This window comes from Grammomys surdaster, unplaced genomic scaffold (genome assembly GCF_004785775.1).
Source record: "Grammomys surdaster isolate TR1022 unplaced genomic scaffold, NIH_TR_1.0 165, whole genome shotgun sequence".
NCBI lineage: Eukaryota > Metazoa > Chordata > Mammalia > Rodentia > Muridae > Grammomys > Grammomys surdaster.
This window is the reverse complement of record NW_021604613.1, coordinates 12,903,260-12,916,301: the sequence shown is the minus strand read 5'-3', so window position 1 is coordinate 12,916,301 and position 13,042 is coordinate 12,903,260. Positions and strand designations below refer to the sequence as shown.

At 42.4% G+C, this 13,042-nt stretch overlaps 1 protein-coding gene across 3 annotated transcripts in view; it reads left to right on the top strand.

Annotated features, from left to right (window-relative positions):
- The window catches only part of Als2 (alsin Rho guanine nucleotide exchange factor ALS2), a 70,889-nt gene that overhangs the window by 52,715 nt on the left and 5,132 nt on the right, over positions 1-13,042 (top strand). For 2 of the 3 annotated variants that reach the window (XM_028765598.1, XM_028765599.1), the window contains exons 22-31: positions 1,352-1,463; positions 1,830-1,907; positions 2,668-2,801; positions 3,286-3,453; positions 6,284-6,401; positions 7,812-7,969; positions 9,717-9,839; positions 10,243-10,419; positions 12,630-12,675; positions 12,872-12,933. In XM_028765598.1, the coding sequence (XP_028621431.1) occupies positions 1,352-1,463; positions 1,830-1,907; positions 2,668-2,801; positions 3,286-3,453; positions 6,284-6,401; positions 7,812-7,969; positions 9,717-9,839; positions 10,243-10,419; positions 12,630-12,675; positions 12,872-12,933 (1,176 nt within the window). The remainder of the gene's footprint in view (positions 1-1,351; positions 1,464-1,829; positions 1,908-2,667; positions 2,802-3,285; positions 3,454-6,283; positions 6,402-7,811; positions 7,970-9,716; positions 9,840-10,242; positions 10,420-12,629; positions 12,676-12,871; positions 12,934-13,042) is intronic. The other variant, XM_028765600.1, reaches the window with a different exon arrangement.

Sequence of the window (13,042 nt, the reverse complement as noted above, 5' to 3'; positions counted from 1 at the left end):
TTTTTTTTTTTTAAAGATTTATTTACTTATTATATATGAGTACACTGTCGCTGTCTTCAGACACACCAGAAGGGGGCATCAGATCTCATTACAGTTGGTTGTGAGCCACCATGTGGTTGCTGGGATTTGAACTCAGGACCTCTGGAAGTGCAGTCAGTGCTCTTAACTGCTGAGCCATCTCTCCAGCCCGTGAATTTCTTTTTAATTACTTTTATGGGCCAGCAAGATGACTCTGTGGTAAAGACATTTGTTACTGGGCCTAAGGACCTGAGTTCCATCTCTGGACACATGGTAGAAGAGAGAACTGACTCCACAGATTGTCCTATGACTTCCATACATGGGCTGTGACTTCCATTCATGCCCTACCCTCAAACACACAAATTGAATATATACAATGTAAAAAATTTAATTTTTTTTTAAATCTCCAAACCATAGATATTTTTTCTTTTTTTTTTTTTTTTTTGAGACAAGATCTCACTATGTTCCCTTGGGTGGCCTGGGACTCATAATGTAGATGACGCTGGCCTGGAGCTCACAGAGATCCTCTGCTTCCTGAGTGTTGGGTTTAAGGTGTGCACCACCATGCCCAGCAAACTATATGATTTAACAAGTAGTTTATATACCTCTGTCTCCCTCTACCCAGGGCTTTGAGCATGCACCACCAAGCTACTTCTTGCCTTATTTTATGTTTTTCTTCTCTCTTTGAGAAAAGGTCCTTCTCTCTAGCCTAGGTCTGGCTCTAACTTGATCCTCCAGTGACTTACCCTTCCAAGTGGTAGGATTGTAACAGTGGCTCACCGTACCTAATTCATATTTTATTATTTTAGTAGAGATGGTAAAATAAACCTTCTAAGTTTAAGTGGGTAAAACTTAAATCTTTTATGACAAACTTTAGGAAGGAAAATTATTCAAAGGTTTGATTCAATTATACTTAAATTTGTGATGTTCCTTTTTAATTACATATTTTATTATGAGACAGAGTCACACTGTGTAGCTCTGGCTCGTCTTGGTCTCTCGGAGATCTGCCTGGTGAGTGTTGGGAATTAAAAGGACACTCCACCATAGCCATTTCATAACACATCTTGAAGTTATCAAGGAAGTGTGTGGAGTGTTCTCAGTCTGCTGGGTAGTGTGTGGTAGTGTGTCAGGCTCCTGTGGGAGTGCCGCATGTCTGACATGTCCTTGGCTATCACAGTGTCTTCTCTTTGAGAAGATGGAGTGAGCCACTTTGACCAGGGTGATGGCAGCAATCCAGACCAGGTGTGTAATTGAGGTCCCTGTAAGAGGAGCTTTTTCTCACTGTGTCCTTGTTTTATTTGGCTTTCATCTTTGTTTTCTTATTTCTGTGCAGGGGAGAGAAGTACATGGGCATGTGGCAGGACGACGTATGTCAAGGGCATGGTGTGGTGGTCACCCAGTTTGGGCTATACTACGAAGGCAACTTCCACCTTAACAAAATGGCGGTGAGTGGACTGTTTATATGTGTTTCGTATCAGCTTTTGAAATCTCCTATGTCCCTAACCTTTAAGTTATCTTTTAATTAATGTTCTACTTTTGTTTTGGCTTCTTGAGATGAGATTGCACTCTGTAATCCAGGCCAGGCTGGGTCTCCCTGTGTGACTCCCTGCCTGGCCTAGAACTCATCGAAAAACTACTACTGTCTCTTGATCCTGGGATCCCAGGCCTGAGCCACCATGCCTGGCCCTGTATGACTTTCTTAGAACTATTTTCTACTTTGCAGATGGTGGGAGGCCTTCTGGGTGTGGCTGTGTGCACTTTCAGGTCTTCTGCGGTCTGTCTTGTGACTTGTGTTTTGCTTCTTCATATAGGGAACTGGGGTTTTGCTTTCTGAAGATGATACTATCTATGAAGGAGAATTTTCTGATGACTGGACGCTTAGCGGAAAGGTTGGAAACAACTTTGTTCTTCTGTTTACACTCTCATTTATTTTTCTTGACTTTAGAAAGTTTTTCAAGAGTCTAAATACATTTTGTACATTAATATTTCACTGCCTCGGTACATTTTCCCATTAAATCTCCGATGTTCCTTGGAAGGAAGTGGTGTAAACCCCTATGCAGTTGCAGATGACCTTGAACTTCTGGTCCTTCGGCCCCACGTCCACATGCTAGAGTTAGAGGAGTGTACACAACACTCAAGTTACTCTTTTGTATGTTTTCAGAAAATCAACTCTGATTCAGTGTATGTGTGTTTTCCCATAGTACTTGGGTTTCTATTTCAGTGGTGTCTGTTCTTCATATTCTTCCTTCTCGTGTTGGGTTTAATTTTCTCCTTCCCTCATCCCACTTTCCCAAGATAGAATCTCAGAGAGTGATTTGGATCCTTTGGTATTTTCTAAGGCAGATAGATGTTAGCAGCTGTGACACCCCTCCTGAACACTGTCAGCAGTGGCCTGTGACTTGGATACAGTGTGTGTTCCACACAACTAAAAGTCTTCCCATTTTCCTGCTCTTTCTCTTTACCCTACCCATGAATTGTCTCGTGTTTTTTCTGGCATGTGCATGCATGCATTTTTGTTTCTTAATCAGAACTGAGAATGGGAAAAAAGCAAATTACAAAGGAAAGTGTTAAGTGAGTCGTACTGTTTTTCCTCTTAATTCTATAAGTGTAAACATTTTTCTAACTCTGCTTCTCTTTTGCTTTAACCAGGGAACACTGACTATGCCAAATGGAGATTATATTGAAGGTTATTTTAGTGGAGAATGGGGATCTGGGATAAAAATCACTGGGACCTACTTCAAACCTAGCCTCTATGAGAGTGATAAGGACAAGCCCAAAGCCTTGTGAGTACTAGCTGGGGCAGTTACTGAATGTTTTTGAGTTGTCATGCTTTGATCAAAGCAGGTTAATATTTTAAAGCAAATTCGACATTTTAAAATTGTTCTTTTTAAATATCTTCCATTAAGTCATGTCAGCTGCCACCTAGATAGAGGGCCACGTCTGTAGTCCTGTCTGTAGGGCGTGTGCCCCAGCACACAGGTGCAGATCTAGGAATGAGCCTGCTGTGAAGGGTACAGATGCAGGTGACAGGAAAAGCATTCCGAATTGAAATGCCAAGAAAAGCTCAGACATACATTGGCATGCACACATACACACACAATGTATATACATGTGCGAGGTGAAGGAGTGTACACACACAGACACATATAACATGTGCACACAGTTTGGGTCACAGAAGTGTTTGAAGTTTATGTAAAAAGTCTTTATCCTTGGGGATGAATTCATAATGCGGTGAAGAATAAATTTTGGTGCGGCTTGCTCTGTCAGCAGGAAGCTGGGGAGCCTGGCGGTGGCCGCAGATGAGAAATGGAGAGCAGTGTTTGACGAATGCTGGCGCCAGCTGGGCTGTGAGAGTCCAGGTCAAGGGGAAGTTTGGAAAGCATGGGATAATATCGCTGTGGCCTTGACCACCAACCGTCGCCAGCACAGAGACAGGTGAGCAAACACCTGCATAGCACATGGCAGAGCAGTCAAGTCAGGAGATTGAAGCCAGACAGTGATCAGGTTTGCTATACTCAGCTACAAATGTAGTATGATTTGAAAGTCAATGAGCTTGGAAGCTCCTGGCCAGAGTGAATTGTGGGTCGCTTGGACTGGTTTGTCCCTAACAGAAGAACCTCATTTGAAAGTATGTTCAGAGTCGGCACAGTCACATTTAAAGAGGAAGATCCTGACAGTGGCTAGAAGAAGTGCACCACACACAGAGCCCCACAGTGAGTGAGTGAGTGAGTGTGTATGTGCAGCATGGAAGCAAGAGCCTGCAGCCCAGGGAGAAATGGCCCAACATTTCCAAAGCACTAAAAGAAAATTACAGATGGGGAGCTGGAGAGATGGCTCAGTGGTTAAGAGCACTGACTGCTCTTCCAGAGGTCCTGAGTTCAATTCCCAGCAACCACATGATGGCTCACAACCATCTGTAATGGGATTCAATGCCCTCTTCTGGTGTGTCTGAAGACAATGACATATAAATAAAATAAATAATTTTTTTTTTAAAAAAAAAGAAAGAAAATTACAGATGGACTTGTCGCTCACCTTTCTCCTTTAGCTTTTATCCTTTCTCCATCAGACTGTCTTTGCCTTTCCTAACTCACAAGCATTGCTGAGCATTTAAACTGAATTTCCCTGAAACAGTCATGAGTATACTTGCAGGTAGTTGTTAGCTCTCTTCCTTACTGTTGAAATACCAAGAAATGCACATGGAGACAGGACTCAGGTTCATAAGAGCCTCAGAGCCTCTACAAGAGGCTGCTCTTGTAAAAGACCCAGGCTTAATTTCTAGCACCCACATGGTGGCTCACACTGTCTGTAACTCCAGTTCTGGAGGATAAGGATTCTCTTCTGGTGCATGCATACAGATGGGCAGATATATATATATTTTTTTTTCAGGCAAAACATTTGAACACAAAATATGCCTAAAAATTTTAAAACATCAAGAACTGCTGACTTTGATCTTTGTGTATAGCTGCTACATTTGATTTTCTTTTCATTTTTTTTTTTTTTGCTTGCAATGATACAGTATTGATTTCTCTTTAGTAGCCTCTTAAAAATGGTTTTGATTTTTGATCATTTCATACAATGTACTTTAATAATATTCACCCTCTTCCCAACTCCTTCTAGGTCTTTTTTTTTTATATAATTTGTTTTTTCTCAAATCATAATTCATTCACACAGGGGTTATAAACACAGAAAGGAGGATGTGGGAAAGGGAATGACACTGGAGTGTGGGTGTTCAGGGGGAATACAGATATCTTCAGAACCGGGTATCGGCTGGGTGAAGGTTCAGGGGACAAGTCACTATGACTCTGCCTATGACTCACTTGTCCTTATCTAAGTTGGTATTGTCTGCCAAGGCTACCTATTTACAAGGTCTATGACTCCTCAGGCTGGTAAATTTCCACAAAAGCTGCCTGTTTACATTAGCTTATAGCCATCTGTTTCAATGTTTTTCCACTGAGACCCAAGACTTGGTGTTAGTATACATGTATGACAGGCCTATTGCTGATTTTAGGCCTATGGCTGATTTTAGGCCTTCAGTGTGTAAGCAGGGCTGCCCCTGACATCTCCTCCCTTCTCTAAGTATAGAAGGGTTGTGGCAATTCTAACCTTTCAAAGGCGGGGATAGAGGCCTGACCTCCAGTACTTGAAGGGGACCTTGTAATGGCTCCAGTCCCCCTGTCATTGTCCAGTGAGGCATGAGGGCCATACCCATCCCGATGTCTTTTTCCTGGAGAGGGGATACTTTTGACATCAACCCCTATGCAGTCAGGCTTGTCCCTCAGGGAACCCAGAGAGATATTTTTATCTTTTATTTATATTCCCTTGCAGTGCTTAGCCTTGAAGCCTAAGCAAGAATTGAGATCGCCTGACAGAAGGGGTTCTGGGTGGCCCCTCTCTGCTTGGTCTAGGGGCGGAAGTCCCCCCTTTTAGGTTGGGTGGAGATGGGTTTTGGAAACACCCTGTATAAAGTAACAACCTCATCTTGAGTCTCGTGGTCCTCCATAGCTAACTTATGATAATGTATCTGAGTAGGTTTTGCTACCAAATTATTTACCTGTTGTATCACAGAGTTAGTCCGCCTATTTGAGGGCCAGGGACCAGCAGAAAAAAGCAAAAAGAACCCAAATAATGGTCCTAAGATGGGAGGAAATAGGGTTGACAACCTTGGAGAGGCTGAAAACCAATTCTTGTACCAGCCTTCATCTGTCTCTTTCTCTCTCTGATTTTTCTTAGGGCCTTCACTACCTATTTCATGCTCTCTTTAACCCTCCTTGTCTTGTCTATGTAAAGGCAACCTTCTTCTTTAAGGGCTGTACACTGTCAAGAGCTGTACACAGCCTTTTCTATTGTAATAGAGTAAATCAAGTCCAATAAGGATCTTTGCGATGTTTGGAGGTCTCTTCAGACAGCGAAACGAGGGATTTCTTCAGATTAGTGATGTCATTTGATTTTCTAGAAATTGGTTTTATGCTACTTTTCATTTGCATTTGGGTAGCAGGTCAGATATGTAGAGTATATCAGGCTTGTGCTGGGTGAATTTATGCTCTGAGTAGCAGGTCAGCCAATACCATTTTGGGTAGATTTATATAACCTCAGGTCAGCTGCTATTGATGAATGTGTTAGGCCTGTGCTAGGTCAATGAATGCTCGTGGTGAGCAAGGTGGGTCTGTGCCAGATTCTCCTCTCCCTCCTCAGCTGGTGATTGTTCGAGGTGCACATTTACAGCTGTTCTCATATGAAATGCTGGCCTTCTTCTTCCTCTTTATAGTCCAGAAATACTAAGCCGTTCACAGACTCAGACCTTGGAGAGTTTGGAGTACATTCCCCAGCACGTAGGCACCTTCTCTGTGGAGAAATATGATGATATCAAGAAGTATTTAATAAAGGTAAGCAAGTCAAAATGATGTCGGCTTTGTTAGTTAATGATCAAGTAGCTGTAGAACTGGGTGTGGTCATGGACACCTGAAGTCTCGGCACATGGAAGGGACCAGGACTTCTAGGCCGTCTGCTAAGAACCATGTAGCCAGGCTAAGTGGCCTGAAACCTTGTCTTGTCTCTGCTCCACCTGTAGACTCTCCAGACAAACACAGTCATCATTCAGATGTTAACCTAATGGGTTTACTTTCTCTGTTTTATTTACTAAATCATTGACTTTTAAAAAAGATGGTCTCGCCAGACAGTGGTGGCGCACGCCTTTAATCCCAGCACTTGGGAGGGCAGGTGGATTTCTGATTTCTTGGCCAGCCTGGTCTACAGAGTGAGTTCTAGGACAGCCAGGACTACACAGAGAAACCCTGTCTCGGAAAAACGTAAAAAAAAAAAAAAAAAAAAAGATGGTCTCACTGTGTAGCCCAGGTTGGCCTTGAGCTCAGGGTAATCTTCCTGCCTGAGCCTCCCAAATGCAGAAATTATAGGTTTTAACCACTATACTTGGCTCTAATTTTTTTTTTTGTAATTGATAGATATCTAGTACATTTATATATTCTGTATTGATCGATTCAGGATACTTAGTTGTCTTTGTGATGAAAAACAAAGTCCTTTCTTGTGTCTGTTTTGAGCTGTACAGTATTGTTAGCCAAAGTCATCCTCTGCAAAAAACACCATTACTAACTCTTCTGCAGTAGAAAACCTGAGCCATAAAAAAGGACAAAATGGAATTCCTGATGTAGAGTGTCATCACAAGAAAGATTTTAACATTTTAAACTTAACAAAAATCATCCAGGCACATTTTTAGCCCCTGACAAGCTAAGGCAGGAAGATCAATCACAAATTTGAGGCCAACCTAAGCTAGTACCAGGACCCTATTTCCAAAACAAACAAAGGGCAGGTGCTGGAGAGCTGACTCAACAGTTAGGAGCAGAGGGCCTGAGTTCACCCAATACCCACATCAGGCTACCTGCAACTGCCTGCAACAGCTGCCCTAGGCTTCTGAGGCTTTGGCCTCTGGGCATCTGCATGCAATCACACATACATAATTCTTTAAAACTCTTAAAATATATAAAAAGAAAAGCAAAAATGAAACATGACATAGATAGGATGTGTATGGAATGTTACCTTGAAGAAAAGCAAGTACTGACATTGCTCCTGCTGTTCTACAGTATGAGACCTGTCTCAGAACAAGTATCTCAACCATAGCTCCTGAATTCACACAGACTAAAGATTTGCAAAGGGAAGGCATTGGAGTTTTCCTGACCCCAGACTGACTCCTGACACCATGGAAATGGTTTATTATGGACTGGTTTCTGCTGCTATTGCTCTTGCTGCTTGTTGATCATGTTTCTTGCTTCTGGTCTCAGGCCTGTGACACTCCTCTGCACCCACTGGGCAGGCTTGTGGAGACCCTGGTTGCAGTGTATAGAATGACTTATGTGGGTGTAGGGGCCAACCGCCGCTTACTGCAGGAAGCTGTGAAGGAGATTAAGTCTTATCTCAAGAGGATTTTCCAGCTTGTGAGGTAAGGTCGTTACACTGATGTTTGAAAGCTGTAGAGTGTCCTGTTAATACTGTGGCATCTTCAGCCTAAGTCTAGATATTGCAGTCTTGTGAGGTGCTTAAGTGCTTCCCTTTATAATAGGAAGTATTCATCCAAAACTAGCTTTGGGCTACAGATCCATAAATAAACTAAATAATGGAAGGGCAGTTTTAATTGTTCATGTGATTTTTACCACCTTATACGTGTTCTCATTTAATATTACTGAAGGCTAAAATAAACTCTGGTTTTCTAAGTCTAATTTGGTGTAAAATATTGTAGTTATATTTGTATTTAACTTCTAGGCTTAATCATGCCTCTAAAACCTAACCACAGAATAGAGTTCACTGAAGGTCAGTCTCTGAGGATCTGTCCAGTTCCCTCCCTTCACAGCAGCACCATGTATACTCATTTACTCAGCAGATGCCAGATGAGCACTTACAGTGTCAGCCAGACAAAACACTGAAAAAAGAAAAGTCTTCCTCAGCTTCTGAACTAGAGTAAGGAAGAGCAGATAACACATGTAGTGTATCAGTGTGATTATCTCTTTAAAAAACAACAAGGAAAGAGTGAGGCAGAAGCTACAATGAAGTGCTTGCTGTCTGCTTCAGGTCTGGATGCCTGACCGACCAGGAAGTATTAAGAGGTGAGACATGGTTAGATGAGCCAGGAACTGGCGTAGAGAAGACAGATCCCAGCAGCACCAAGCTGGAGTTTTAAACCAACACATGAGTTCCCTACTGAGTCACTTAGGAATTTGCCCCAGAAATGTCCTTATATTACCAAGCTCAAAATGCTAAGCACACTTGGAGTGTGTCAGGTTTGGAGGAGCAGCATGTCTGTGAAAGGCATCCATCCCTACAATGGGAGTGTTTCCGCTCAGCCTTGGCTAGGTATGTGTGCTAAAAAGAACTTTCTTAAATTTGCTTTTTAGTATTCCCAGCTATAAAGAGAGCAGAGGTAGACGGCAAGCTGTAACTCCATAAAAAAATAAACAATATTACAATATTGAAAGGTCAAGATTTAAGTCTCTGAAATAAACCAGACAGTAAACATATGGTAGGCCCAGCAACATACCAGAAGTCAAAGATAAAGGCCTAGAGCGCTGGTTCCCAACCTTCCTAATGCTGCTGCCTTTAATACAGTTCCTCATGTTGTGGTGACCCCAGCCATAAAATTACTATGTTGCTACTTCATAACTGTAATTTTGCTACTGTTATGAACTGTAGAGTAACTATCTGATGTGAGATCCCCGTCCCACAGATTGAGACCTACTTCTCTAGGGCAAAAATCAAGGCATGGAGGAAAAGCAAACCCAGGAAATAGTCAATAATTTAGTCCATTATCATTTGAAGAATTAACCTTCAGCAAGTCTGCATTTTAGAAAAGAGTTTTAAAATTTACATTGAGATCTCTGTAGTTCACTTGGGGTTATGTTCTGAGACTAGTGTTCAGAGTTAGTTTGAGTTTCTGATTTGAGTTGATGCAGGTTGACTTCTGGTAGAGAATTCCTTACTCAGATAAACCCCCGCTGGGGAAGGATTTTGGAACTGTCACTTAGTCACTCCATTCTTATTCTGTAGGAAGCATCATTTGAGACCCCCTAGGAGCTAACATAGTTAAAGTTTAGTTTTATAGGCCCTTAGGTAGATCAGCTGCTGGAAGTTCATATTTACTATTTTCAGCTGCTCTGGACCTAGAATCTTACGGTTTGTTTTCAATTTTCATTTAGGTTCTTGTTTCCTGAGCTTCCTGAGGAGGGCAGCACAATTCCTCTCTCTGCTCCTCTGCCCATGGGAAGGAGATCCTTCTGTACTGGGAAATCGGATTCCAGATCCGAGTCACCAGAGCCAGGGTGAGTTGAGCTGCGTGAGGTGGTGAAGACATGGTGTGAAGGCTGCATGGACTCCTGAGGAACCTCAGTGATGGCTGCTTTCCCCAGGCCTGGTTCCTCATTTCCTCAGCGATCCTGTCTAAGGTTCCCTGTGCTACTAGCTGTTCTCAGGGAGGGAGCAGCCACATGTGGTCAGTCCTGAAGGCAGCTGAGCAAAGGCTGAGTTAGGTGACCCTGCAAGGGCATCCTCAGTTCTCAGTTTGATTTCTAGTCATCCAAAAGAATTGGCAGTTGGTTCAAGACAGTCAGCTCTACGTGTATAGAACAGCACTCTGCAAAAACATCCTGTGAACCTTGCAGTTTATAAGGAAGCTCCGTCTCTGACTAGTATTCGTGTGCCTGCCTTCCCACTTCTTGTTTGTAGTTACGTAGTCACAAGTTCTGGCTTACTGCTTCCGGTGCTGCTGCCTCGGCTCTACCCACCTCTCTTCATGCTCTATGCCCTGGATAATGACCGAGAGGAAGACATTTACTGGGAATGTGTTCTTCGACTAAACAAGCAGGAAGATATTGCTCTCCTGGGCTTTCTTGGAGTACAGAGGTAGGTACTGTGGTTGTGAGCAGAACCAAAAGTTTGAACTGAAGATCCTTCTGCACTGCCGAGAATTTATTGGCATCTACTTATGTATGTGTGTGTGTGGTTTCTCAGCTTGCTCATCTGCCCTGTCAGCACAATAGTAGGATTTAATGGTCTGCATTTCTGAGAGGATTCCAAGATGGTTATGAACTTGTTTATTCATCTGAACGTTTTTATCACATTATCATATATAAACTAAATGGCTCATTTTACCTTGTTGTGAGAAATACTTAAAAATGCAATCCTCGTTAACCAGCAGGCCCTGGCAGGCTGGCCGGCCAGCCAGTTCTCATCTCATGAAGACTCTCTGACTCAGAGCTCCAAAAACTCTCCACCCAGCTCTCTTAAGTTCCCACACCAGCCCCATGCTTCAAAATTCCCACGGCCTTTTGGGGTGCATTTCTTGCAAACCCACGCTTTTCGACCTGACTTTTCTCTCTGGAACCCAGTAGAACCTCCATGTGAAGGAAAGCACCACACAAACTTAGTTCAGAATCAGTGGTAACTCAATCTTTGTGTGGAACAACTAGAATCCTAGTCTTGTAAGCCATATTAAACTTAAATCCTCCGGTGACAATCCTGGCGGATTCGCCATCTAAACCGGGTGTCATTAGCAGCTATATCTTGTCTTCCCCCTGTCCCCATCCAAAAGCGTGTATTTCTCTCCTGACTCTTTTCTTCCTCCCTCTGACCCGAAAGTCCCGCCTACTCACCCAGTGATTGGTTTCCTTAGAAGGGTCACATGAAGTCCTGAGTACTTGATTCACTACTAGTCCCAGGGGAAGCTGGATTAGCATCAAAATACAAACAGCTTCACAGCTATCCACAACCGTTACCTAATAAAGATGTATACTTTGGTGTTCCTTGTCTTTTCATCCTTCCCTCATCATTTGCAATTTAAAACTTTAGATATAAAAGTTTTCTTACTATCTCAGACCCTTGGTTCTTGTTGGAGGGAGTCATTATCACTCTTTCTCTAGAGTAGATAAAGCTGAGTCCAGTCCACTCAAGGGCGGTGTATTCACACTGTCAAAAAAAGGGCATACAGTTTATTGGGAAGTCATTTTTTTCAGTGGAATAATTTAGCAATAAAAATGTGATAAAGGTAAATGAAGAACATATTCTGGGCTGTAGTCTGTGGTATTTGGATGTAGATTGAGGTTCTAGGATGACAAAGCCCCTTGGGATATAGTAGCTGCTATTGCCAACATAAAAAACCACAGCTCTCATCTTAAAGGGAATAAGAGATTGTTTATTCTAGGGCCATTATAAGTGACCATAGGGGCTGGAGAGATGGCTCAGCGGTTAAGAGCACTGACTGCTCTTCAAGAGGTCATGAGTTCAAATCCCAGCAACCACATGGTGGCTCACAACCATCTACAATGAGATCTGATGCCCTCATATGGGTGTCTGAAGACAGCTACAGTGTACTTACATATAATAAATAAATAAATAAATCTTTAAAAAAAAAATAAGTGACCATAGATCAGGAACACTGTCTTAAGTTATCCCAAATTCCATGCTCTAACATGGAAGCAGGTTTTGTAGCTTTACAGAACAAAGAAGATCATCAATCAAGGAAAGTTTAAAATGTATTGGGTACACCAGAGAGGCAGATACATTGAGACAGGCTGGGAGGGGGCTGGGGGTGTGCAGCTATTTTATAGCTATTTTAAAGGCCCAAGATGCTATCTCATAGCATTCTTAGCTCTTGGATTACTAGAAAAGTGTTCTGCTAAGTTAATGGCTTCTAAGAGGTTTTTTGTTTATTATTATTAGTTGTTTTTTTTTTCAGATTCAGAGCCAGGAGTGGCTGTTCCAGAAGGCTAAAGTTACCCAAGATAAAGTAATTAGCTTTTGAACCTACAAACTCCAGTCTCTCAGAGCACTGAGATTCCAGTTCATTATTCTCTGCAGACACAGACTCCTTCTGGGAGCTTTCATTCACAGCCAGATAGAGCTTCTTCTCAGGAATTTTCATTCACAGTATTAAGCCATTTCCAGGATGTTTCCTAAAACTTAGGAAAAAAGTAAATAAAAACATGAAACCCAGAACCAATTTGTAGAAAAGTTGTTGTTAATGGGAGCAGGGAAGCCAAGACAACCGTCACCTTTATAAAGGGCGTGTCTACCATACTGATGTCTTGTACTAACAGTTTATGGTTTCATTGTAGGAAATTCTGGCCAGCAACCTTGTCAATCCTTGGAGAGGGTAAAAAGGTATAGTGGATTTTAGTTCCTTGTCAAAGGTGTTTTTCTTTGCTGTGAAGGATTCTAGTTTACATGAGCAGTGCTCGTGTTAATGGCAATGATCCCCCGCAGGCTGGGTCCTCCCCCGCAGGCTGGGTCCTCTAGGATGGTTCATTTTCTTGTTACAGAAGACACCTCTCTTCTGACACTCATTCTCCTTGTGCAGGTGTTGCCAACCACAAAGGATGCTTGTTTTGCATCTGCAGTAGAATGTCTGCAGCAGATCAGGTAATGCCTCATGTTGTTGAACAGTCAGACAAATCAGAGTAGTGGTTCCTATACTGGGAGAGTAGAAAGAATGCAATCCCCACCCCCTTTCTCCATTTTTTTTTTACCC